Source organism: Carassius gibelio, chromosome B1 (genome assembly GCF_023724105.1).
Source record: "Carassius gibelio isolate Cgi1373 ecotype wild population from Czech Republic chromosome B1, carGib1.2-hapl.c, whole genome shotgun sequence".
NCBI lineage: Eukaryota > Metazoa > Chordata > Actinopteri > Cypriniformes > Cyprinidae > Carassius > Carassius gibelio.
In genome coordinates this window covers 6,979,116-7,005,359 of record NC_068396.1, presented here as the reverse complement: position 1 = coordinate 7,005,359, position 26,244 = coordinate 6,979,116, and the positions used below count along the sequence as shown (strand labels likewise).

General features: G+C 37.4%; 2 protein-coding genes and 1 long non-coding RNA gene across 3 annotated transcripts; 2 read left to right on the top strand and 1 right to left on the bottom strand.

Moving 5' to 3' along the window:
* The first annotated feature begins 1,387 nt into the window (after positions 1–1,387).
* LOC127948636 (uncharacterized) lies at positions 1,388–5,296 on the top strand. Its single transcript, XM_052545219.1, has 8 exons — positions 1,388–1,454; positions 2,863–2,965; positions 3,247–3,387; positions 3,544–3,698; positions 3,833–3,969; positions 4,318–4,411; positions 4,547–4,876; positions 4,978–5,296. The coding sequence occupies exons 2-8, from the start codon at positions 2,869–2,871 to the stop codon at positions 5,167–5,169; spliced, it is 1,146 nt and encodes a 381-aa protein (XP_052401179.1). The 5' UTR covers positions 1,388–1,454; positions 2,863–2,868; the 3' UTR covers positions 5,170–5,296.
* A 6-nt stretch (positions 5,297–5,302) lies between these two features.
* LOC127948635 (uncharacterized) lies at positions 5,303–8,457 on the top strand. The gene is made up of 2 exons (XM_052545218.1): positions 5,303–5,428; positions 5,529–8,457. Exon 2 carries the CDS (start codon positions 5,879–5,881, stop codon positions 8,357–8,359), a length of 2,481 nt encoding a protein of 826 aa, XP_052401178.1. The 5' UTR covers positions 5,303–5,428; positions 5,529–5,878; the 3' UTR covers positions 8,360–8,457.
* A 2,612-nt stretch (positions 8,458–11,069) lies between these two features.
* LOC127948642 (uncharacterized) lies at positions 11,070–17,008 on the bottom strand. Its single transcript, XR_008152137.1, has 6 exons — positions 16,145–17,008; positions 15,985–16,051; positions 15,769–15,876; positions 14,870–15,683; positions 13,234–13,319; positions 11,070–12,319 (listed from the first exon to the last, which is right to left on the bottom strand). It is a non-coding gene; the product is annotated as an uncharacterized LOC127948642 (long non-coding RNA).
* Between the last annotated feature and the right edge of the window lie 9,236 nt (positions 17,009–26,244).

The window sequence follows — 26,244 nt, the reverse complement described above, 5'->3', positions numbered from 1 at the left end:
CCAAGCAACATGAGATGGTTATATGTCGGAAACTATGATTCAAAATAATGCTGGTTACCACAAGCGCACCACTGATTTGCATTCGCTAGCAAGCACATACCTGAAGACAGGAAGCGTCTAAGTCAGGAAGGGGCGGGCCTCGAGCAATGACGCACAAGAGGTGAGCACAACACGGTGCATTAAAAGTCCCCTTTTATATAACCGTGAATGTGTATGATTGGACAACTGATGAAACAAATTTAAAGAGGAGACACCCAAGTTCGTCCCACTACATAAGCATGGTGGCAAAAAAAAATAACATCGTTATCCAAAGCTCGCTAAAGCAGCTAAGCGCCTCCACTGTATCCCTTCCACATCCACTCCATCAGAGCGCATCTTTTCCAGTGTTGTGGGTAATACAAAGTAACGCGTTAGAGTACTCTAATTACTTTTTTTCCTGAAATTTGTAACTTAACGCGTTAGTTTCGTGCGTAAGTAATCAGTAACTTCGTTATTAAAAAAAAAAAGTAATCCGTTATTTTAAGGAAAGGAAAATCCCGACTGCAGCCTGCTTTTTGTCAGACAGTAGTCCTAGGTCTACTGTGCCACCTGCGGATGTACAGTATCAGCGGAGCCGAAGCTCTGTGATCGTAAAGTCAATGGCTGTGATGCGTCTGTGCCCTGCGCCTGACCCTGTGTGTGTGTGTGTTTTTTTTTTTTTTTTTTCGAACTCCCGGCAAGATAGCAGAGAGGACAGCGTTTGGTTTATGGAAGTACGCACATTATTTTCAATTTGTCAACGAAAAAGAAAAGAACATAACGGTAAAATGCACACTCTGCTTTGGTGAAAAGCTTCTGTCGACCGCCAAAAATTCTACCTCAAATTTAACGCTACGTTTTAATCACTACTTTGAAGAGTAAATGTAAGAGGACTGTGTTAAAGCGAATTTAGGCTTGTGACTGTGAGTGACACTTTAATAATTATTAGTTCGGCTATTAAGCGATTTGTCATTTGCCTGTGTGGCAATGAAGGATTTAATTCGGTTTGTTATCATTTTTGTTTGACAGGCAGCTGTTAATTTCTGTTAGATCGTTGGCTGGCTGGTTGTTCATCATTTCTAAATGGATTTAAATCTGCAAGCCTGTTTAAGGTTGTGTTTACAAGTAAGCATACACAGCAAAATCAAAAGTGTTAGATTTTCAGTGTTAGAGTTGAGAGTAAAAATCTAGAGTCATTTCAACTCTTTTTGAATCTAATTTAACTACAAGAAAGTTATTTCTCAAAAAGAGTTGGTGTTGTCACTGGGAGTTAAATGCCATATTGATGGTTTAACTCTACAGTGTTGATTTCAACTCAAAAGCTAGTGTTATCTATCATTTCCGTTACTTGCCTGCAGTGAGGCGGGAAACCAGACAGCTTTTTTTTCACTCGACTGGATCGGACTGGACACGCTCGTGAGTGGGAGCATTCACAAGTAAGTAAATTTAAACCAGTAACTTATGTTTATTTAATTACATTTGTAGTGGTGGGCCTATTTTTCCCGACAGGTAACATTAAGTTAGCTAATGCTTAATATTCTAGTTAGTTTGATAGTGCTAGCTAATCAGTTCACCATGCAACAGTTATTACCACGCTCAAAAGGATATATTATGTGTACAATTTCACGTAACGCTCAATGTATGGAACAAATACAGTGAAAATTTTCTTATTGGGAAATCAGAACAACCAGTAAGTTAAAGGGGTCCATTAACGTTAGTCAAATTAGATCGAAGTAACGTTAGCATTTTTTCAGGATAAGGATATATGGTGAAATTAACGTTAGCTGTTTGTAACTTCGTGTTGTATTTCAAATATAAATTAACATGTTTAACGTGCTTGGTGTAAGTTAACCTCATATGTTGCACCTAATCATTTCTACAGCTGGACGAAGGTAGCTTACGGTCAGTATAAATAGTTGCAACACGTTTTATGTGAGGGTTTCAGCTAACGTTATAGCTAACTTTAACGTTAGCTGAACTAAATCAGGTGCACATGTTCGGAAGTGTGTAACGTAAACCTTTCTGGCTTTGGGCGGGTAAAATGAGCGCGGCGCGGTAGACGCAAATACGCCTCATTCGTGCTTCGAGACAGGAGCAAAAATCACCTCTCTTGGAAGAGGATTAGTGAGGAGACTGTACAACCTGGTAAGATGTACAAATTTCACATTTGAGTCACGTTATTGACCTACTAACCAGCTAGAAAGCTGCTGTGCTGCCATTTTACAAATATTTTCCCGCTAATATACAAATATCTTGTAAAAAAGATGGCCCCCAACGGATTTCGTCTCCGTCGCGTAAATTTCGCTTCAAACGTGTTTTTTTTTTTTTTTTGACGCGCGAATGGATTCAAATTATTTAGACACGGCAGGCGCGAATTTGACGCGCGTCTGGTGTGACTGTGAACGCACAGTCATGGAGGTTGGCTCGCTTGTTTCTTTTCCATGAACAGTTTATCTGTGCTTGCTGCCCAGGTTTAAAAAGTTTGCACTTGCTGTATAGCAAGATGTTGCGTACAGGGCATTGTGCAATTTGGAAGAATTGGATATAAGCATCCACCTTCATTTTTTAAGAATACCGTTTAGGCTTCCTTTATCATGTTTAATGTGAACCTTTATGATTGTTGATATTGCGTCACTATTTTCTAATGATATCGTGTAAATAAGTGTACAGGTTTATTTTTAGGTTAGTCACATTTCCTAGCGAAATGTTATGAAATGTTTGTAAACGTTATGTGAACTCTCCTCTCTCTATTAGCTTTACCTCCTCTGTGTTGGTGCTTGTCATGGTAACGTGCACATTTTCTCATTCATTACGTTTCTGAATGTATTTTTTTTTTCTTTACAGCACATCATGTTGGTCAAAGTGAGATTTGGTGAAACTCAGAAGTATGTTAAAGTTGCCCAAACTGAAGAGGGCTATGAAGACTACAATACATTTCTTCAGAAAGGTTTTCATCACTTCATTACATTGAAGTCATCAGTTTCTAAAATTTATTTTCCATTTACAATGGGACTGTAATCTGGTTATACTGCCCCAGAAACCAAGTTGTGTTTGTGTTGGGCAGTAATAATTTCTTGTCAAGCAGTCCAAATATAGAATCCAAAATGCAGAAAAAGAAAAACACCTGACACTGCTCAGAATACTACAATTGTTAACATTTTTTTAATACTACTAATAATGGGAAATGCACTGTTTTTCTTTATTTTCCTAAATCTAATATTCTCTCAGTCATAGAAAAGTTAGGTCTTCCATTGCAGACCGAGCTGCATGTCACAGATGATTCTGGGACAGAAGTGGATGCGGATGTGTATGAGGAGCTTTTAAAAGCAGGGAATCTTATCATTCATGTGTCCACAGAAAAGTCTACAGGTAAGACTTTGCTCCGTTAGAGTGTTTGTTTTTCAAAGTTCAATTAAAGCTGAACTAGCCTGTTGTGCCCTAATATGCTAGACCGTTTGGTTGTCAAGCCTAAAATAAGTTGTTAGAGGTTCTTGAGCATGTATGTTTCTTTTAAATGCCTTTCAGTTGTGCTTAATCAAGATTTCTCACATTCTACGTCAGAGTTGCTTGTGTCCGACCAGTCATCCTCTGTGGCGTCTGATTCATCAGATGCAACAGTGATTCATGATAGAAACAATGTATATAAAAGAACCCACATTGAGCGGGAATCAGCAAATGAGGTATTGGGGAATTTCAATAATAAATGAAATTAGTTATTATTCCTCAAACACAAAGATTCTGTAGAAGTGCTGTGGTTTTATTGCAGGAATGTCTAACATGATGACTACCTTTGTGATTCTTCTTCATGTTTTAGATGGTGAGAAACGTTCTCCATTCTAAGCCGGGGGGAGAAAAAATCTTGCACGAGTATGACAAAACAAAGACATTGACGGATGCTACACGGCGACAAATGGTAAACCTCCTGGTTGCAGACATGATGGAAGTACATGGGTAAGTATACCATGTTGGTAACACTTTACTTGAAGGGTGTGCATAAGACTGACATCACCTTCATAATCATGACATGTCACATGTCATGAGGTTTTATGCCTGTTTATGACAACTGTCATTAAGTATCATTCACTCAATTATTACATTTTTTATGCAAATGTCATGACAAAGACATCTCAAACAATGTCATATTTGCATTAAAAATGTCATAATTGAGCTAACAGTTGTCATAAACACACCCCTTCAAGTAAAGTGTTACCGTTTTGTTTGATAGGCATTAAGTCCATATTTTTATCCCTCTTGAAGGGGGAAAAAGCTTGAACAATAATATATTTTCTACTTTTAAAGGAGAATACCACCAACCCATGTGCGAACAAAATATGCTGTTGGCATCACCACTCTATTTCCCAACCTTAGTGATCCATACTCTGGAAACGGATATGTAAGTTTTTTTTTATTTTTTATTAATGGCTTATATTGCAATGTATGGATAATGTGTATGTTCTTATTTTCTTACTTTGCCATTTGGTGATGTGACCCCTGTGTTGCATACTTTTGTTCTTTTTGGGTTTTACAGGAACACTACTATGATGCAGAAAGTGGGTCTGGCTACTTGGCCTGGAGGATAAAGACCGTCCAGCGCAACACTGCAGTTCAATCTCGGAGATGCTCCACCAGCACTACGTATGGTCCAAAGAGCAAGAGGGATTTTCTCCTGGCTGACAAGCAACTGTTCGGCGAGGAATGCCGTGAGGCAATATCCTTATTGAAACATTCAACTGATGTGTCAGTTGTCAAAGATAAGATGATGGCAACATTTCAATACCGCCAGACGCTAGTTCAGGACCAGCAAAACTCTGCAACAGTCTTGGATGTGTTCCCGCGGTTTCTCGACATCCCCGGCTTGGTAAGAAAGACATACCTTTGTTTGATCAGCATATTTTTGAAGTGAACAATTATGACTCAATATTCTTTCAGTATCAAGGATTTAAGGTGTTTCTTCTGTAGATTGACCAAGATTTTACCATGATGTTTGGAGAAGAAGTTTCTGGCAGATTTTTGGCAAAATGGCCGACGTACTTCAAACCCAGGCTCCTGGCAGACTGCAAGAACCGGACTTCTAATGAGCATGTTGAAGAACTCTTGTCTGCGCAGCAAAACTCAAATGAGTCTGGTAAGTGTGCCTCATTCTGCCTTTAAAACATTTACACAACAGATTCTTATCATCTTACCTTAAGTATTGTCTTTGGCATAATCTGTCTTTTTTTAAATAATATTTTAAGATAGAAATGTTTCTGAACATCTTACACCTAATTCTACTTTGCTCCTAGGCTGGGACAGTGACCTGTCAAGTGTTCTACTGCTGGTTCACCTGCTCCCCCCTACGTCAAAAGGCCACAAGAAGAGTGCTAAGATTAGCTCATATCAAGCTGTCAACCATGTGGCGCGATATCTTAAGGTATTTTGTGTTTAATGTTTTTCATCCACTTGTTCTCATACTGCCGTTGCTTGTGTTGCATAACTTAAATTAATATTTTATGTCTCTGTGTTTGTCACAGATTGGAGCCAGTGTTGAGGCCTTCCTAGGGAGCTTGGAACCAGGACAGCCCTTCCTCCTCTGTGTGGGTGAACAGAAGAACAACATTCAGAGGTTCTATGTCATCGTTGACCAGAAGGCCATCCCTTGCAAGGCGCAAACATCCCTGGCAGCTTTCGATGAGCTTTTCAAGGCACACTTCATCTTCAGTGTTAACTACCATGAATCCCTCAACAGCTTCTACACATTCATCCAAACCACAGTGTTTAACATCGACTTGGGAAGTACCAAGGAAAGTCCCAGGGTAAAGGAACTCAGAGCAAGGCTGTTTCACACTAATATTTGAGCTGATACACGTCCTTGTTTGCAAATATGCTCATATGTTTTATTTGTAAGGCACACCAGAAAAGTTCTGCATTGCTTTGTCAGCATTTGAGACTTCACCATGGATTATATCCAGGAAAGACATTACGTTTGAAATGTGGACAACCGGGATGTTCTTTATCATTTTGTACGTATTCAGGGTTCAAAAAACACCTAGTTCGTTTGCACAGGGACACTTGTTCACCAAATAAACACCTCGTTCGTTTGCACAGGGCCACTTGTTCACCAAAGACTATTGACAATGTGGACGCTCAAAGTGAAGGTGATGAGCCTTCAAGTTCTCAGGCATTCTGTACAGACACTCCAGTAACTAGCCGGACCTCTGTTGACAAGCATCATTTGTTAAACCTGTGTGGATCTGTTGTAGCACAATTGCAAGCATCAGGTGTTGCTGAGAGCACTGTCCAAGCAATGGTAGGGTCAATGGAAGAGCTTGTAAATGACATTCATGAGCAAACAAGAGAAGCTGTTCTCAGCTGTACTTCTTCAGAGATTCAAGCAACCGATTTGGAAGAAAAGGTGGAAAATTGTTTTGATCAATTGGAAAATCCTTTCTCAGTCTTAAATACAGCAGCCAAACGACAGAAGTTCTTTGAGGAAAAGTGGGAAATAGTTGAACCTGTAGAGTATGTTCTTGGGGTGCGTTTTGATTTGCGGAGAGATCGGACAACAGGAGTTTACAATCAGATCCCTGTAACAGATAAATTTGTGTATGTACCCATCTTGGGAACCCTGAAATCTATGTTTAAGAATAGTGAATTATGTGAAAGTTTCCTTCAAGTCAAGCAACATAAAGAAGGTGTTTATAAAGATATATGTGATGGTTCATACTTCAAAAGTAATGATTTGTTTTCCCAGCAAAAACATGCTCTACAGATTCAGCTTTATTACGATGATTTTGAGACGGCAAATCCCTTGGGTTCAAAGAAAGGGATACACAAGCTTGGTTGCATTTACTTTATATTGAGGAACCTGCCCCCAAAATGTAATTCTGTTCTGATGAATATTCATGTTGTGGCACTTTTTCATTCACAAGACCTGAGGAAATATAGTTTTGATGAAATACTAAAGCCTCTCATTGATGATGTTAAAACACTAGAAATGCAAGGAATAGAGGTACCTTTCTCAGACTCACCATTGCGAGGGACTGTTATTCAAGTAACAGGTGATAATCTAGGTTTGCACGGATTGTTTGGTTTGATTGAATCCTTCAGTGCAACATATTTCTGTAGATTTTGTTTAACTACAAAGGAAGAGTCACAATTTGTCTTCACTGAAGATAACCCTTGCTTAATTTTCCGTACAAAAGAAATGCATGCAGAACATTGTGCATCTCTACAGGAAAATCCTATGTTGGCATCAACATTTGGTGTCAAGAAGACATGCTTGCTCAATACACTATGTTTTTACCACATCTCTGATAACTATGCAGTTGACATCATGCATGATTTACTTGAAGGTGTAGTGCAGTACGAATTGAAACTAGTATTTCAATACCTGGTCAATAACAAGAACCTGTCTTTAGAAACATTGTCACAGAGGATCCAAAGTTTCAACTACGGTTATATTGAGCGAAAAAACAGACCAAGTGGGTTGAAAATGGATGAGAGTAGTAAAGATCTGGGATTGAATGCAATTCAGTCGTGGTGTCTTGTGCGAAATGCTCCCCTGATTTTTGGTGATGTAATTGAAAGAAATAACAGTTACTGGAACTTGCTCCTCCTCTTGATTCAGATAGTGAATATAGTGTTTTCACCAGTTGTTACCAATGGTTTGACGTATTATTTGAAGCATTTGATTAATGATCACCACAAGCTGTTCAGATCCTTGTTTCCTGACAGAAGATTAATCCCAAAGCATCATTTTATGATCCATTATCCAAGGTGCATTCGTAAAATAGGTCCACTTATCCATGTATGGTGCATGAGGTTTGAGGCCAAACATAATGTTTTTAAACGATCTGTTAAAAATTTCAAAAATATCACAAAAACCTTGGTAAAACAACACCAGAGACAGTTAGCTTATCACTGGGAGAATTTTAATTTTCAGCGATTTGAGTTTGGTCCAGTGAGGAAAGAAATGATCGATAACTTGGAGGGTGGTGAGAATTTAAGTGCTAAGTTTCAGGTGAATGCATTTTCTGATGTGTCAACTACTAATTGGGTGAAAAACTTTGGAACGGAGTATCAAATTGGTATGTTTGTGTGTATTACAACAGATATGGAAATTCCTGTGTTCAGAAAGATCACAAATATCATTATTAATGAAGATCAAGCTTTTATCTTGACATGCAGAGTTGACACACTTTATTTTGATGACCACTTTAATGCATATTGTATTGAGGAGAGAGATGATTCCTTTTCTGTTATTTCTATTGATGAGTTGATTTATTACAGACCGTATGACAAACAGTTTTCTAATGAGATGGATGAAAAAACATATGTAGTGCCACATTGCCATTTTGTGTGACCTGTGCTAGAGGATTGGTTGTCCATTTGTTAATGTAAAGCCAATGCTTTGTTGTGGATGGTGTGCTTTTTTAATATACAGATTCACTTGAACTACAATCTCCCTGTTTTTGTCTTTTTTTTTGTAAATAATTTTAATGAGTTGCATTTGGGGGGGGGGGGGTAAATTGATTCCCAATAGTATTACAAATCACAAATTAGAAAAGAGTTGCATTTTATGTTAAACTTTGCAACCTATATAGTGTTAATATGGCAACAACTCTGTAGTGTTGAAAGAAAAACACACATTTGGTGTTAAATTTTTACACTACGCACTGGTGTTGGGTAAATTCAACACTAACCAGTGTTGACTAGTGTTAAATGTTAACTTTTTAGAGAGTTGCTGCAACTCTGTCAAAGTGTTAAACATTTAACACTTTGTAAAGTGTAGTTTTAACTCGATCTAGTGTGGACCAATATAGACACTTTTAAAGTGTTGAATTTAACTCTGTAGGTGTTGAATTAGCACTGCTGATTTTGCTGTGTACTTGTACTTTGATAACTGCATTATTTAAAGTTAAAGAAAAATCAGGAGTTATCTTGTGGTGCTCATAATATAGGCTACAGTAGGCTACCCGGGCTGGGTAACGTTAGGTGCGAATTTTGATTAATAATATGTTCTGTGATAATAAATAAATAAAACGCCATGTGGAATAGCCTATTGCTGACTGTCTTTCCTGTTATTGTTATCCTGCAGTGTTAATTTAGTCGGATGACTGACGTTATTCATTGTCGGGAGTCACGACTTCTAGGTGCATTTAAAGGGGCCGGGGGCTGTGTCTGTCATGTGTGAGCCGCTGCAAACGGCTTTTAATTTTTGGTAACGCATGAGTACTCTAACGTGTTACTTTTATGAATAGGTAACGCTGTATCATAACTGATTACTTTTAATTGATGGTAACGTTGTAACCTAACTAACTACTTTCCAAAGTAACTATACCCAACACTGATCTTTTCAGAGGCCGGCTTCATTGTGAAAAAGCCAACAAGCTCCACTGTGGAAACCCTGCGCTATTCTGGCCTCGGTGCTACTGGCCCGGGGCTATGAGCCCCGCCCGGCCCGCTTTAAGCCCTGGCTCGCACTGGCCCGACAGTGGAAATGCGGCTATGTAGACAAGCTGGTGTTCCTCTCACATAATATGAAAAAAATTAAATCGAATTGAAAGCTTAGGTAAGAATGCTTAGTTTCCTTTTTGTAGCGTTTCTGTTTGCTATCTGTTAGGCTATATATTTAAAAAAACAGGTATTTTTATAACGGTTAGGCTATACAAATAAATAAATACATATTATTTGTATTTATTCGTTTTCATATAATGCAGAAGTTGTTTTTTATTCTGTAAGAAAATATAGTCTGAGGTTTGCAATTTGCTGTTTCAGTTCAAGACTCGTCGTCTTAATGGCAGTTTGCGGCTTTGCTCTGATATTTTTGATTATTAGTGTTCTTTAAATTATTTGTTCCACATTTTGTCTTAAATATAGTTGTTCTAAACAATTTAATCAAATACTTAGGCTGTTGATTTGTTTGCCGCCTTCTTTTTTATTCTAAGTTTTGGCCTTGTGCGATGTGCCATGTGCATTTATTAAATTGTTCGTTTTTTTTAATTTTCTTTTTGAACAATATACAAATTATATTCATTTTCCACTGTGAATTTATACCAAACAGCGTTTTTGCTACAATATTTATTTGTTTTGTTTTTGTTTTTGCCTTGTTTTGTACTAGGCCTAAGTTACTAATACGTTTATTTAATTTATTTTAAATAACGAATTTTATTTTATTCAAAACTGTTTTTTTTTTTTTTTTTTTTTTTTTTGGACGTTACTGTTACAGTTTGTATTTTTGATAATAAATTATTTAAATGCACAGGCGCTGTGATTGCTGTTTTTATGTTAATTAGCCTATAACGTTCCAGCCACTGATTTTTGTGTCTGTAAGCCCTGCCCAGCTAACACAGTTACGTTGTGACGACGTAACTGGACCAGACCATATTCGTTGCAGCGACGTCCCAAATAACGTTCCAGCGACGTAACTTTGTGATTCCCATATCCGTCGTGGCGACGTTATAGTGGAACGTCGCTGGAACGTGAGGAGTACGTCCCAGCGACCGAACTGGCACGTTATGAGAACGTTACTATAAAGTACCATATTGGTCGCAGCGACGTACCATATAACGTTCCAGTGACGTAACTTTGTGATTCCCATATCCGTCGTGGCGACGTTATACTGGAACGTCGCTGGAACGTGATGAGTATGTCCCAGCGACCAAACTGACACGTTATGAGGACGTTCCTATAAAATACCATATTGGTCTCAGCGACGTACCACATAACGTTCCAGTGACGTAACTTTGTGATTCCCATATCCGTCGTGGCGACGTTATACTGGAACGTCACTGGAACGTGATGAGTATGTCCTGACGACCAAACTGGCACGTTATGAGGACGTGACATTACAGGATCATATTGGTAATTCATATTTTCACCTCACCATTACCTTGAAATACATAAAGAACTAATAAACTCAATCCATCTCTGGTGCAAAAAATAAACCTTATGAAATCTAATTGTAATCTAATTATAGGGGATTCATAGTTAATACATTAATTACATACATGCAATGCAAACAAATACAAAAACATTACATTCTAATATAAAATAGACAAAAACACACTGCATTCATTCACAAATCAATATTTATTCAGCACTACTTTGTATAAAAACATTTTGAACATCGCACCTGTTCTTTAACCATGCAAAATGTTACTAAGTTATGAGCACAGAAAACTAAACACATCAATTCATAGATTACACAATATAAACAATAGAGAATTTTTGTCTTAAAGATGGGGAGATGGTTAATGACGTTATTAGTGAAAATTAAAAATAATTATCAGTAAACTTATTGATACAACATAATTTAGTGCAACGAAAAATACATGATAAATAGATATGAAACAATTCAGCAGATACTGCACAGAGATACTGCACAAAGTAAAACTGAGCGTCGTATATGAGGCTCCTGGTATAAATGTCTGGTGGTGATGTGCTTTAATTACACGACATGCAGGAAAAAATTTAGGCTAATTCATGCGCACGATTTTATATTTCATTCCCTCGATTTGCTAAAACGTGTACACTATTTATACATCAAGAGAACGAATTAGTAAATTGTGCATACGATTTAGCAAATCAATGAAATGTAAAAGTAATCGTGCACGTTTTAGTACATAGAGGGAATGAATTAGTAAATCATGGACATGATTTCTTTCTTTTTCTTGCATGTCATGATCAGGGCTCTGTGCTCACTATCAGAGGATAAACCTAAACAATAAAGCAATTACCAAAGAACCATAATTTTTGAGCTTCTCAGAAGAAAAACATTCATAAAGCGTAAAGATATGAAAAATGAACAATATAGAGATTTCTAGCATCTCTCCTGTATTATTTGTCCCACCCGAAAAAACAAAGTTTTTTAAGAAAATGAACATATCGACTTTCTCAGAAGAATCTGTGATTACTGACTGTGGAGATGACTCTTTCAGACAGTGCTGAGGAGGCAGAGTTAGGTGCTGGACAGCTGATAGAGAAGAGGAAGAGGGTGTTTCTTACCCCAGCAGCAGAAGACAGGCTCTTCTGAGGGAAGGACAGGAGGTTTGATGCAGTGTTTTGCTGTAGAACAAGGCTTCTTCTCAGCACCTGATCTTCTTCAGAAAAGAGTTCCTCTAGTGTAGAGTCAGACACTCAGACTTCTTGCAAACTGGAATCTTTTAATAACATTTAGCATATTATTGTAGTCATGTTCATTGTTTTTATTATAACTAATGGCAAGCTTATAGAAAATTGTTAAACGTGTTCTTCCTCCTCCTCTTCATCCTGGAATCTTTTCTTTATGGTTTTCAAGAGAAGTCTCTTCTACTCACCAAGGCTAGATTAATTTGATTAAAAAAAAAAAAATGTAAAAAAAAAAAAAAGAAAACAGAAAGAAAGAAGTAACAGTTTTCATACTCTTTTTTTGAATATACTTAAACATATTTATTGAAATAATTATGAGGCAAAGCTGAATTTTTCAGTAACTTTACTCCAGTCTTCAGTGTCACATGATCTTTTTCATATACTGATTTGCTGATCAGGAAACATTGCTGATTATCACAAATCAGTGCATTTACATGCACCTAATCGCATTATTGGCGCTATGATCAAAGTGTACATCTGCTCATGACATACATGATGTAAATCACATCTGCAGTTAGCTTACTACGGTTTTTAGTTCCACTGAACTCTATTGGTAAAGAAGGAACTTGTGACCAAAGTTGGTTTTAGGGAAACGCACCGCATATTAGAAATGATGGGGAAGAAAACTTAGCATTTCTGGAAAGTTGAATTTTTTCTTCATTATTATTTTATAAAACACAAAGTTCAAAACATTGAAAAAAAGGTAATCTTTTGTAAAATTACAAAAGTCTTCTCTACCACTGGTTTTCAATTTTATGCATTCCTGCTATTAGCCACCCCCCCCCCCCCCAAAATAAAATAAATAAATAAAATAAATAATAAATAAATATAACTGTAGTGTAGACAAAATGTTTGGGCAGCACAACTGTTTCCAACACTGATAATAATCAGAAAAATTTATTGAGCAGTAAATCATCATATTAGAATGATTTCTGAAGATCATGTGACACTGAAGACTGGAGTAATTAATGCTGAAAATATAGCTGTGCATTATAGAAATAAATTAAACTTTTAAAATATATTTAAAACTTTTGACCAGCTGTGTACATTGCCACATTTAAATGAAAACTCAACTTGTAATAATGCACACATTCTCAAAGAACTTACATTCTGGTGATAACTTCCTTCCCTCACTGCTGTCAGATCCCTTCAGTCATTCCCAGACCTCCTTGTTTTTAATCTTTCCCTCAAATCTACAGAAACAAACATCATTTTACAGACAATTTGGATAAGTCACGAATTACAATAGTTATATAACTATAATCACAATGCTAAATTATATATATATATATATATAATTATAAATATATATTGAATCGGCACACAAGTATCGGGATAGTATTGAATTGGCAGATTAGCGTATCATCCTATCATAGTTACTACAGTCAAAACAATGAAACTCTCTTCAAGAGCGCACAATAACTGATATTTAAAACTGTTAAAAGAAAAGGCTCAAAATATTGCACACATATAATACACAACAATATCTCTTCCTTTGGTGTTTTGAACATTTCTGTGAGTAATGCTACACGCTGTGACTCTGTGTTGCTTCAAGTGCATCATTCTGCGCACTGGTTGTGTTTACGCGATGCACGCTGTATAGGAGCCATACCCTTTCGTATTATAATACATTAGCACAATGAAAGATTCTTGTTCTGTCCCATCTACCACATGTTGCTGCCTTCATTACTGTGCTATGAATTTAAAAGAAATGTATTTTACACACACTTACATTATACACACACACACACACACACATACATATATATATATAGACGGTTTCAACGGCAACAACATAAACAAACGTTACTGCGCATGCGCGCTTTTGTGGACCTAACCTAACCGGTAGACTTCCAAATAGAATCAATAACAACAGCCAAGTCCCTCTAGAGTAGATATTTTTTGATAACAAACAAAAAATGTTTGCTGCGTGGATCAGGCGGACTTGATGAAAATGCAAATTCATTCTTTGCCAGCAGGAGATGTTTTAAAGCATAGACATAAAGTTGAGGTTTCCCCAGTAACAGCTGTAAACGAAGCAGAGCTACGCTCACACGCTGCTTTATCAGGCATATAACATGCAAGTCTTCCTTCAGAAATACAGCGATATAAAAACACCTGTGCCTCGTTTTGATATCTAAACATATAAATGTTAGGAATTATTAAACGTGCAGTACGTAACGTTACTCATTTTTATTTAACGAAGCCCTTTTGAAAATCGATCAGTTTTAAAATTGTGGCGAGTCTCCAAAAATAAATAAATGTATGGGAAACACTTCCCGCAGCACAACCACCTGAGCCCAACTTCAGTTTACTCATCACCTTGCCTTTAACTGTGTTTGTAGAAGGCACTGCAGCCAGACCGATATACACAACACAGACTGGAAGTTAACTTAGGTCCAGGCGCGTGCATCCGATGAAACCGTCTAATATATATATATATATATATATATATATATATATATATATATATATATATATATATCAGTTTGAGACCAAAGGTTTGGACACACCTTCTCATTTAAAGAGTTTTCTTTATTTTCATGACTATGAAAATTGTAGATTCACACTGAAGGCATCACAACTATGAATTAACACATGTGGAATTATATATGGAATTATATACATAACAAAAAAAGTGTGAAACAACTGAAAATATGTCATATTGTAGGTTCTTCTTTTGCTTTGATTACTGCTTTGCACACTCTTGGCTTTCTCTTGATGAGCTTCAAGAGGTAGTCACCTGAAATGGTCTTCCAACAGTCTTGAAGGAGTTCCCCGAGAGATGCTTAGCACTTGTTGGCCCTTTGTCCTTCTGTCTGCGGTCCAGCTCACCCCTAAACCATCTGGATTGGGTTCAGGTCCGGTGACTGTGGAGGCCAGGTCATCATCACTCTCCTTCTTGGCCAAATAGCCCTTGATGCCTTCAGTGTGACTCTACAATTTTCATAGTCATGAAAATAAAGAAAACTCTTTGAATGAGAAGGTGTGTCCAAACTTTTGGTCTTTACTGTAAAATATATATATTTACAGTTTTATATATATATATATATTATATTATATATAAGGTTAACGATTAATCGATTATTTGTTCATTAATTTAAACAACGATCGATCATGGAAATGATTGAAAATTGACATCCCTACACAGAAGTATAGAAAATTCTACATTGATTTAAATTTTTTTTTGCAAAAAACGACACTGATATCGGATCAGAATTACTGTCTCTTCTCATAGTGACAGCCAATCACATTAGTTTTCTGGTATTGCATGCACTCGATTGGCTTGCGTCTGCGCTAGGGTATTTGCATAGGATGTTCTGACTGGAGGACGGCTGCATTGGCGCTTGAGAAGTCTTCAACTTCTATTTAGAATTAATTTCTAGAATTAATTTCACCATGCTTGACGTCACTTCATTTAAAAGTAAACGCGAGGCGTTGACGCCCCGTGTGATGGGGCGTTATATGTCTGGATACCGCTCCACAAATCTTTCAACCACGAGAAATGTAGTTGCAGCACGGCCTTACATCCAGAACAGCAGAATGGTCAGGATGACCTGAAACACATAACCAACTGAAATCAATTTAAAAGTAATAAGTCTTGCCTGAGTGATGCTGAAACAACCAGGTTTAGTTTTTCACCCAGGAGAAACTGCTTCCTGTGGAACAGTCTCCATGATGAATGATCTCTTGATCCTGGATCCTTGCTGCCATCCACGCAGAGATGATTTGGAGGATATGTGGTTGTGTCTAAAGGGTAATGAATCAATGTTACAAGAATACTGATAGCAGCACTATTGATCCTGTACCTTATGTAAATGTTTTCAGTACTGAACAAGTCAGGAACCAAATTAGTACCAGTTCTTGAAACCCATCTCTACTTGTAATAGTTGTCTTGTTGCTGCTGCCCAGACTGTCTCTTCCCCTGATGATAAATATATGTGTTCATTTTAAAGCAATAAATAATACATTTAAATTACTAGGTGGTAACAAATATATTTCCTTATAAGGAACTCACTGAATCATGGACTCAACTGGTGGTTGTCAGGCCCTAAGAAAGTGAAAAATGTGTTTACTTTTTGTGGAACGAAAGTATCAGATCAATTTGAGAATTAAACTAGCATTAAAAAGCATGCATGTGAAAAACACCATCAACACCAATAATGAACAGATGACAGAATTTACAAGCCTGCCACTTGAGGGAGAAAAGGGGAAATTATTAATCCCACATAACGTTACACTGAACATGATTTCGGCAGCCTCGGTCTAATTAACGTTAAACTTTATATTTAACGTTCTATCGGTTTATATTCAAGTTCACAGCATGGATAGCATGAGCATCATCAAGCTCGAGCAGCAGGCATTCAAACAAACTAATTAACGTTACTACGGTTAAAAATTAAATTATTAGAAAGTTAACACTGTATAGTTTATAGTGATAAATTTCAAATAATTTAAACTAGGTAAGGTTATATTCGATTTTAACAGTTACCGTTACCTTAGACCACCTCTGAGACTGCTTTTGAGCTAATTAACCAAACAGAGCATTTATTTATTAAATTGAAAGAGAAAACCTACAAAAATACAAAACACTACTCCTCTTTGATGGCATTTAACGTTATATCAGTTAAAATCTATGAATAAAAGTAGATTTATAGGACTTACCTTTCCTCCGTGTCCGTCCGCTGGAAGTTGACCGTTACAAAATGACGGGCACGCGCACGTCGCGCACCTCATTCAGAAAGTGACGTGCGCTGCTAGTTTAAGGTTTAAATGTTAATTTGTCCCGTACTCTCTTTCATTAACAAACATTATCACCATTTGCTAAGTAAATTGTTTATTTTATTGTTCTTAAACTGATGGCATATATATATATATATATATATATATATATATATATATATATATATATATATATATATATATATATATATATATAATTATTTTAACATGCTTGATTAATTTTTTTTGTATATTTCCCAAAGAATATGCTGTTCAAATGGTATCTTAATAATAATAATACATCTAGTGCAATAATATTAAAAGTTATCTGAAGACCAGCTGACCACGTTGCTACAATGTCCCCAATGGGACTAACTAGCGACGTCTTTTGAGTACGTGCCCATGACGTTTCTGGGAAGTTAGCCAAGATTTTAAAAAATGGAACTTTACCACGACGTCCTCACAACGTTGCCATAAAGTAATGTCGCGCTGACCAAATGACGACTAACTGGCGACGTCCTCACAACGTTCTGTGTTTGCTGGGTGTATACTTTAAGCGCTTTACTGTTCTGTTTTAAGCACTTAATTTTTTGAACGTGCTAACATCATGCTTAGCACATTCTGTCATATGGAAGTGTTAAACTTCAACTTGGACTATACCTTTCCTTGTATATAAGCAAGTTTTTATATTAATATCATAAATGAACGATTATTCGACTAATTGCTAAAATGCAGGTGTGTTAGTCGACTAGGAATATCTTTAGTCGGGGGCAGCCCTACTTACAGTCAGATTCAGCCGTTTATTTATGATCCAGAATCAGATCCTGAGGCTGAAACTGAACGAGAGCAGCAGCAGAAACGACTCGCTCCGAGCGGGGCTCGAACCCGGGTCTCCGGCATGGGAGGGGACGCACTAATAAGGAGGCAGAGATATTTTAAGCAGTTTTACTCACCGCCTGCGGTTCCAACACACAATCGTGACCCTTTTTCGTTTGGATTGCATCATCCTTAAGAAATAAATGATACGCAAATCCGTCATCAAACTGGGCCTTGTTTGTAAAACAAGCATCTTCAAAATGCAGGGAACAAACAAAAACACTTGCACAACTCTGTTGATGCTCTGTAAAAATAAACTCCATCCACTGGTCCCTTAATGCTGTTTTTTTTTTATTGGTAATCTGTGCAGGGTTGTCTTGCCCTGGCAACCAAAAACACACTTCTTTTGTGACTTTTCGCAACGCTCTCGCTCTGATCAGTGAATCGCTCTGATCAGTGAAATGTCTGTGCTCAGCCTCACTATATGGAAGCACGCGCTTTTCCGGCAGACGTGCCCTAGGACCCATATAAGGAAATTCCGCTCCATCTAACGTCACACAGAGCCATACTCGAAAAAAACTTTCCGAAACTTGTGACAAACCGGAAGGAGTATTTTGGGAACAAAAAAACTCCTTCAAACGTACAACTTAATTTTTGAAACATTGTTAACTTTTGTTTTTAATACAAAAAAAGTAAACCTTCAAATAATTATGTTCAGTTATGCACTCAATACTTGGTCGGGAATCCTTTTGCAGAAATGACTGCTTCAATGCGGCGTGGCATGGAGGCAATCAGCCTGTGGCACTGCTGAGGTGTTATGGAGGCCCAGGATGCTTCGATAGCGACCTTAAGCTTATCCAGAGTGTTGGGTCTTGCGTCTCTCAACTTTCTCTTCACAATATCCCACAGATTCTCAGATGGGGTTCAGGTCAGGAGAGTTGGCAAGCCAATTGAGCACAGTAATACCATGGCCAGTAAACCATTTACCAGTGGTTTTGGCACTGTGAGCAGGTGCCAGGTCGTGCTGAAAAATGAAATCTTCATCTCCATAAAGCTTTTCAGCAGATTGAAGCATGAAGTGCTCCAAAATCTCCTGATAACTAGCTGCATTGACCCTGCCCTTGATAAAACACAGAGGACCAACACCAGCAGCTTACATGGCACCCCAGACCATCACTGACTGTGGGTACTTGACACTGGACTTCAGGCATTTTGGTATTTCCTTCTCCCCAGTCTTCCTCCAGACTCAGGCACCTTGATTTCCGAATGACATGCAAAATTTGCTTTCATCCGAAAAAAGTACTTTGGACCACTGAGCAACAGTCCAGTGCTGCTTCTCTGTAGCTCATTTCCTGCACACGCCTGTGCACGGTGGCTCTGGATGTTTCTACTCCAGACTCAATCCACTGCTTCCGCAGGTCCCTTATGGTCTGGAATCAGTCCTTCTCCACAATCTTCCTCAGGGTCCGGTCACCTCTTCTCGTTGTGCAGTGTTTTTTGCCACACTTTTTCCTTCCCACTGAGGTGCCTTGATACAGCACTCTGGGAACAGCCTATTTGTTCAGAAATTTATTTCGGTGTCTTACCCTCTCGCTTAAGGGTGTCAATGATGTTTGTGATACTCCATCTAACGTCACACAGAGTATCACATATTTGTGATACTCTTCCATTCACTGCTCTCGAAGTTTACCCAACTATAACAATTTACGCTGCTGAGAAACTGGTTTATGAAGCTAAATACAGCTATCTTGAGGCTTTTCAATTTCTAAAAATGTCCTGTGTGAATTTTCCCAATCAGTTACCACTATTTAGAACAGGAAAGAAAATGTTACTATTAATTACATTGTGTCTAAAATTTTATTTAATTTATTAATTTAAATTGTATCATTGTTTTAGGTACATTAAATGTTTTTTAAAGTTCTAAGATAACTGAGTCACATTTATTTGTTTATAATTTTTACCAAGGTGTAAATGTTTTTTGTTGTTGTTGTTGTTGTTGTTGTTTATAGCAATATTAACACTGATGTTTCCATGAATGGGATTGTGATGTGCAGTATCGACTATTTAAGGTGATTATGGATATTGTTGTTGTTTATCAATAAACTATGTTTTTATTCGCATTTGTTTTATTTTTTCAGATTGTTTAAAAAAAATAAATGTCAATAGCAGGAAAAATAAACCGGTGTGGTGGGTGAATATTAAATAACTGAAATTATGGAAATGGTGCGTTGAAGCACCCATTCTGACCATCCTAATAAAAGGGTTCCTCCAGGAACCATTGAAGTTCCTCAGAGAACCACCCCCATTTAGAGCGGTGCCTAGAGGCTCTTCAGAGTGTTCCACTGGTGTGGCGAAGTGAATAACTCCAAAAGGTGCCTCCAGGAACCTTTAGTTTTTACAGTGTGGAGCACATCTGATTTGTCTCAGCTGAAGCTACTAAAATCAGACTCACACCAGAACCGTCATACATGTATCATTTTTAATATTACTTTAATATTTGCAAGCCTTATGTAACGTTTGCATGCTTTGATGTCTCCATTAGGTGGAAAAACTAGTTTTAAATGACATCCAGTGCACTTTTGTGTGTGTGTCGCAGCCTTATTCTTGCATGGTTTCGATAATTTTTCCCTCTTTAGTCTACACTCCATACCCCATAATAAAGTAAAAACCAAAAAATATATATATAGTCGTCCATAAGTTACTCACTGTCTGTTTGCTTTGATTCTTTTTTATGCTCATTTTTATGCTCATAAGTTACTTTTGTTTGTAATTTCTTTTTTATTTACATGTTTATAAATGTATACATTTAAATATTTTTTGGTTTTATTTAGCATAAAGGTTGCAACATAACAAAATGTGAAAAAAAATTGTAGGTTTGAAAACTTTTACTAATATACATTTACCCTAACTAAAAAAATCACACTTATGCAGATGAACCACAAAAGCAGCATTTAGCATAATCAGAAACACAAACTGCTCTTAACAAATACACAAGATCAGAGTACATTTCCTGTAAACAGAAGTTGTTCATAAGTTTTACAAGATGAGGCTGCATTTACTGTAAATAGAAACTGAAAGGGATTTAGATGTAAAACCTAAATTAGTTTCGTTGAACACATTCCTGTCTCATGCAGTTCATTAAAATCCAGTTGGGCTCACAAAATAAAAAATAACAGTGACTACGTTTACAAGCTGTTAAAATTCGGGTTATAGTCAGGTTAAGGTCACTATTTGGGTTTCTGAAACATTCGGAATAACCCGTTTACATGCGTGAGCAGAGAGAGTTACTCCTGTATACATGGAATGTGTAATCAGTCGCCAATATCCCGATGTAAACGGCGACGCACAGTTAGCGTCTGGACGTAAGACTCAATATGCGTCATTTCCGATTCTTCTTCCTGTATCCAAAGACTCAAAAGACCGAGATTCCTTGCGAATAGAACATGCGCAGAACACACATTTTGATGGGGATATGCCGAAACACGTTTACAAGACCAAATATTCGGGTTAGAAAAGGGGTACCCCAGGTATAATATCCCGGTTTTTAAAAACCGGGATATGAGCAAATCCGGGTTTTTGCCGGTGTTTACATGGCCGTGCGCGACCGGGTTATTGCTAATGAACAGGTTATTGGCTGCATGTAAACGTAGTCAGTTTTACCTTAGTGAAAAAAAAATAGTGTACTTAATTTCTTTGTATGTACTTTAGTATAACTAAATATATTTGTGGCACACTATAGATTTTTATACTTAAAGTCTGCTAAATTGGAACAATATTTTTGTACTAAAGGCATTTTAGTTGGTCAAAAGCAGTGCTGAAGTTATTATTTTCATTCACTGATGACAGCCTGGGTTGAATCAATGAACTGAAACATTATGACAGCACATAAATCTCAATGCTTTTTTTTACTTTCCATTTATTTAATTTGTTTTAATAATAAATACCAAGTTCCGTCATGGCACAAGCTTATTGGTTCATGTTGCATGGTTGTCATGATAGAACTTATTATTGGAGAGTACCGTAGCTTCCAAGCTTCAGTCTTTCCTAGTGGCAAATAATCTCTTTGACCCATTCCAGTACAGCTTTTGTCTGCAACATAGTACTGAAACTGCCCTTTTAAAGGTAGTGATTCATGTATTACCCTCTTGTGAGACTGGCTATTTGTCTTTACTTCTTGATCTCAGCTCTACCTTCGATACCATCTCTCATGATTTGCTTATCTCTCATCTTTCAGTTGTGGGTATATCTGGTACTGTTCTTTCCTGTCTCTTCATATGTGATAGACAGTTTTAAATATCTACTCAGGATTTTAGATCCCCCACAGCCCCCCTGAAACAAGGTGTGCCCCAGGATTCCGTTCTTGGGCCTTTGCTGTTTATTTTTTATATTTTACCATTGGGTCAAATACTACAGCGTCATGGCTTAAACTATCACTTTTATGCTGATGACATTCAAATTTACATGTCATGCAGGCCTGCCCTATGGTGGCCGAAAGAGCTCAACACACTGCAACTTAAGAAAACACATGAAAATATAAAAAAACAACAGCAAATGAAGAAAACATCTTCATCTGTTTGACAACACGTGTTGCAAATCATCACAACACATGCATATAATGAAATGCGCTGCAAATCCTCACAACACTTGTATATAACGAAACGCGCTGCAAATCCTTCACAACACATGCAAATTAAGAAATGCTGTAAATCATCACAACACATGCATATAATGAAATGTGCTGCAAATCCTCACAGCACATGCATATAACGAAACGCTGCAAATCCTCAAAACACATGCACATTAAGATTAATAAAGCTTTGCAAATTTATTTTCATTAACTTTGAAATTATATTTAGCTGAAGATATTAAAATTAGCCATCTTAAATAATGTTTTACATTTAATCATATAATTATTCAGCTTTATTTGGGCTAATAATATCCAAAAGATAAAGGAATCATGCAATCAGGGTGTTTTAAAAAAAAAGTTCAACAACAACTCCACTGACCAGTAGGCACTGCACGATAACCAAATCCCAGCTGGTTCCAACACTTTTTGGGGTCTCCTTGAAACATTTCCATTGTCATGTGTTGTGAGGATTTGCAGCGCATTTCGTTAATGCATGTGTTGTGAAGGATTTGCAGCGTGTTTCGTTATATGCATGTGCTGTGAGCAGTGGCGTAGCCACTGGTGTGCCAGGGTGTGCCTGTGCCACCCACAGTGGCAGCTGGCACACCTAAAAATAGATGCAGAATAAATTTTTATAGTCTCAATAAAAAAATGTTTACTAAACTTGGGCTATTGTTTTTTGCTTAGAATATATATCATATTTTTAAATCAACCCATTCACGCGTAAATTACAAAAATGTTAATTTGTTTCCATGGCGACGCGTTATGATTGTCAGGTGACACACCGCAGCCGCTAACAGATGTATCGGTATTCGTTTTATTTAGTTTTTCATTTTTTATTAAAATATATACACAAACTTGCTTACCATGTCAACTATCTGATATTCCGATTCTTCGTTTAAAAACCTTTATAAATTGTCTTGATCTATAACGAGATGAGCACTGCAGTTCAGAATCCTGTAAGCCGGATTTAACATACAGCACTTGAATTCCCCAGTTTCTCCCGAAATACATGAAAGTAAGTGGCTGTTGAACTGGACGAAGAATAGAGTAAACTTTATTGTTCTGCTATGTGTGTCTGATATATGAATAAAACATGTCGGCAAATTACATTTGATTAGATAGTTTTTGCTGCTTCCATAGACATCAGTGTGTATTTTACAAACTACCAATGTATTGTTTTACTAGTGATTATGTATATTAAATGTATGAAACCTAAAATTAACTTTATGTGGTTGAAAACACTGCATATTAATTGTGATATATGACAAGCGCTGAGCGCGTCCGTCTCTGGCTCAGTGAAGCCAACGCGCAAAAGCTGTTTGAATCTGGCAGTTAAGTGACGCCACTGAACATTCTAAATCATGAGTTGTGTCCGAAATCGAATACTGCGTACTGGGTACTACATTTGAATTTGAACGTAGGCCTACTACTCGACCGTTAGAAAAGTACGTTCTATATAGTATGGAAGTATGCGATTTCGGACGCGGCTATACTCTCAGTGCACAGAAATAAGAATCCAATATAAGTTGCAACGGTTTGCTACGGTTTCCGGGTTGAACGTCATGTTTCCTGGAAACGGCCTGCACCGCTGTACAACCATAGACAGTAAAAGAAATGGACACAGCGACCCCATTGGAACTCAATTGAGATAAGTGAAGCCCAGTTTTAGCGTTTTTTAGCACTTCCGTTTCTGACGCGCAGACTCAAACGAAGCTTGACGACGTCAGCAACCTGTCTGCCAGATGTAAATCTTCTAAGTGGCTGTGCGTGCAAACTGCCATCGTTAATCTTGCAGAGACGGCGAGCTTGAGCGGGGAGTTCTTTGTCGTGAGTGAGCAGGAGTAAGTATTCTGATTAATTATTTTGTATAGTATTTTAAAATGTAACGCCAGTACGCCATATTAAGTTAATTGCCTGCGAGCTTCTCCTCCTGTCTGTACGGTAATGCGACAGAGAGCCGAGTGGTTATGACGCAATCGTTAGCCTATTTTTTACAAAAACTGTTTATACGGGGCCATAATGTAACATAGAAGGTAATGGAGCCCTTTATACATTGTCGTGTATCTTTAGAAATAAATAATGGACAAACAGAGTCTTTAAATGCCTCAGATGTAAAGTTATTCGCTGTCAAAGTGACGCCAAAATGAATGGGAGTCAATGGAAATGCTAACGCAAGTGAAGTTCTGCTAAAAGATGGCAGCCCCCACCCGACTTCAACTTCCGGTCGAGTTCCTTGCCCCTTGTGTACAACCTGTGCAACGGGGTTTGAGATGCGTTTTCTCTTGTTTGGTGGGAGTGTCAGAACTGCAGTCCAATCAGCAGCAACATGTATATAAAGCACGCGGTATTAAAGTGAACTCGCACAATGGCTTCAAGGAAAATAATGTACAAATGTGTTCATTGCAGCTCGGTATACGCAACAACTGAGGATATTAGAAGACATGTTTGTCATAAGTTTTATTGTAAAAATATAGCATATCAACATAATGATGTAGTTGTTTATATTTTTAGCTTCATTGCAAGTGTATGACATTTGGTAAAGAAATAAACAATATTAATTAAGTGCTTTTCCTACAAATGAGAAAGAAAATGCAGGGTATTAAAACCGTTTGAACTACAAATAAAGTCAGTATGTGAGGCTAAATAGATGGCTCCGAAAATCCTTCACTAAAGAACACAAATAATGGCCTTCTCAGCTGCCATAGATGCAACACTTGCGTCATCAGAACAGTGTGTTCTACGCATCACCGTTTCTGTTTAAAAAATGTTGTGCAACGTTTTGTTGGGGCTGAACGCAGCCCTGATGAGGATGTTTCTCCCTCCCCGGGCCCAACATCAACAGACAGTGTTGCCAGATTGGAAATGTCTAAGTATCGTACCAGAAGTTCAAAATGATTGTATTTGGAAGAAAATTATTACATTTAGCAATTAACTACATTTTGACACGACCTGCAAATTACCACTAGGAGTATGGTTGGACGGAAGCAGTGCGACAAAAATACTATCCCATAATTTTGCACAGTAATCTGACAATAAATGTGGCACACCCAGATTTTCATACGCACACCCAGAGTCTCTTTTCTGGCTATGCTACTGGCTGTGAGGATTTGCAACATTTGTGTTGTCAAACTGATGAAGATGTTTTTTTTATTTGCTGTTGTTGTTTTTTCAATTTGCATGTCTTTTCTTAAATTGCAGCACGTTGAGCTCTCTCGGCCACTGTACAAAAAAACTACGACTTTATTCAGCATTGTCTTCTCTTCCGTATCTGTTGTGAGACAGTTCAAAACAAGACAGTTTGTGACATCCTGTTTGCAAACAAATCATTTGATGTACAGTAACTGTATCTTTTTGAACCAGTTCACCAAATCGAACTGAATCATTTTAAACGGTTCGCATCTCCAATACGCATTAATCCACAAATTACTTAAGCTGTTAACTTTTTTTAATGTGGCTGACACTCCCTCTGAGTTAAAACAAACCAATATCCTGTAGTAATTCATGTACTTAAACAGTACACTGACTGAACTGCTGTGAAGAGAGAACTGAAGATGAACACAGAGCCGAGCCAGATAACTAACAAAAGACTGGAAAGTTCACCCAAAAATTATGTCATTAATAACTAACCATCACGTCGTTCCAAGAAGACCTCCGTTTATCTTCGGAACACAGTTTAAGATATTTTAGATTTAGTCCAAGAGCTCTCAGTCCCTCCATTGAAACTGTGTGCACAGTATACTGTCCTTTCCAGAAAGGTAAGAAAAACAGCATCAAAGTAGTCCATGTGACATCAGAGGGTCAGTTAGAATTTTTGAAGCATTGAAAATACAATTTGGTCCAAAAATAGCAAAAACTATTACTTTATTCAGCATTGTCTTCTCTTCCGTGTCTGTTCTGAGAGAGTTCAAAACAAAGCAGTTTGTGATATCAGGTTTGTGAATGAATCATTC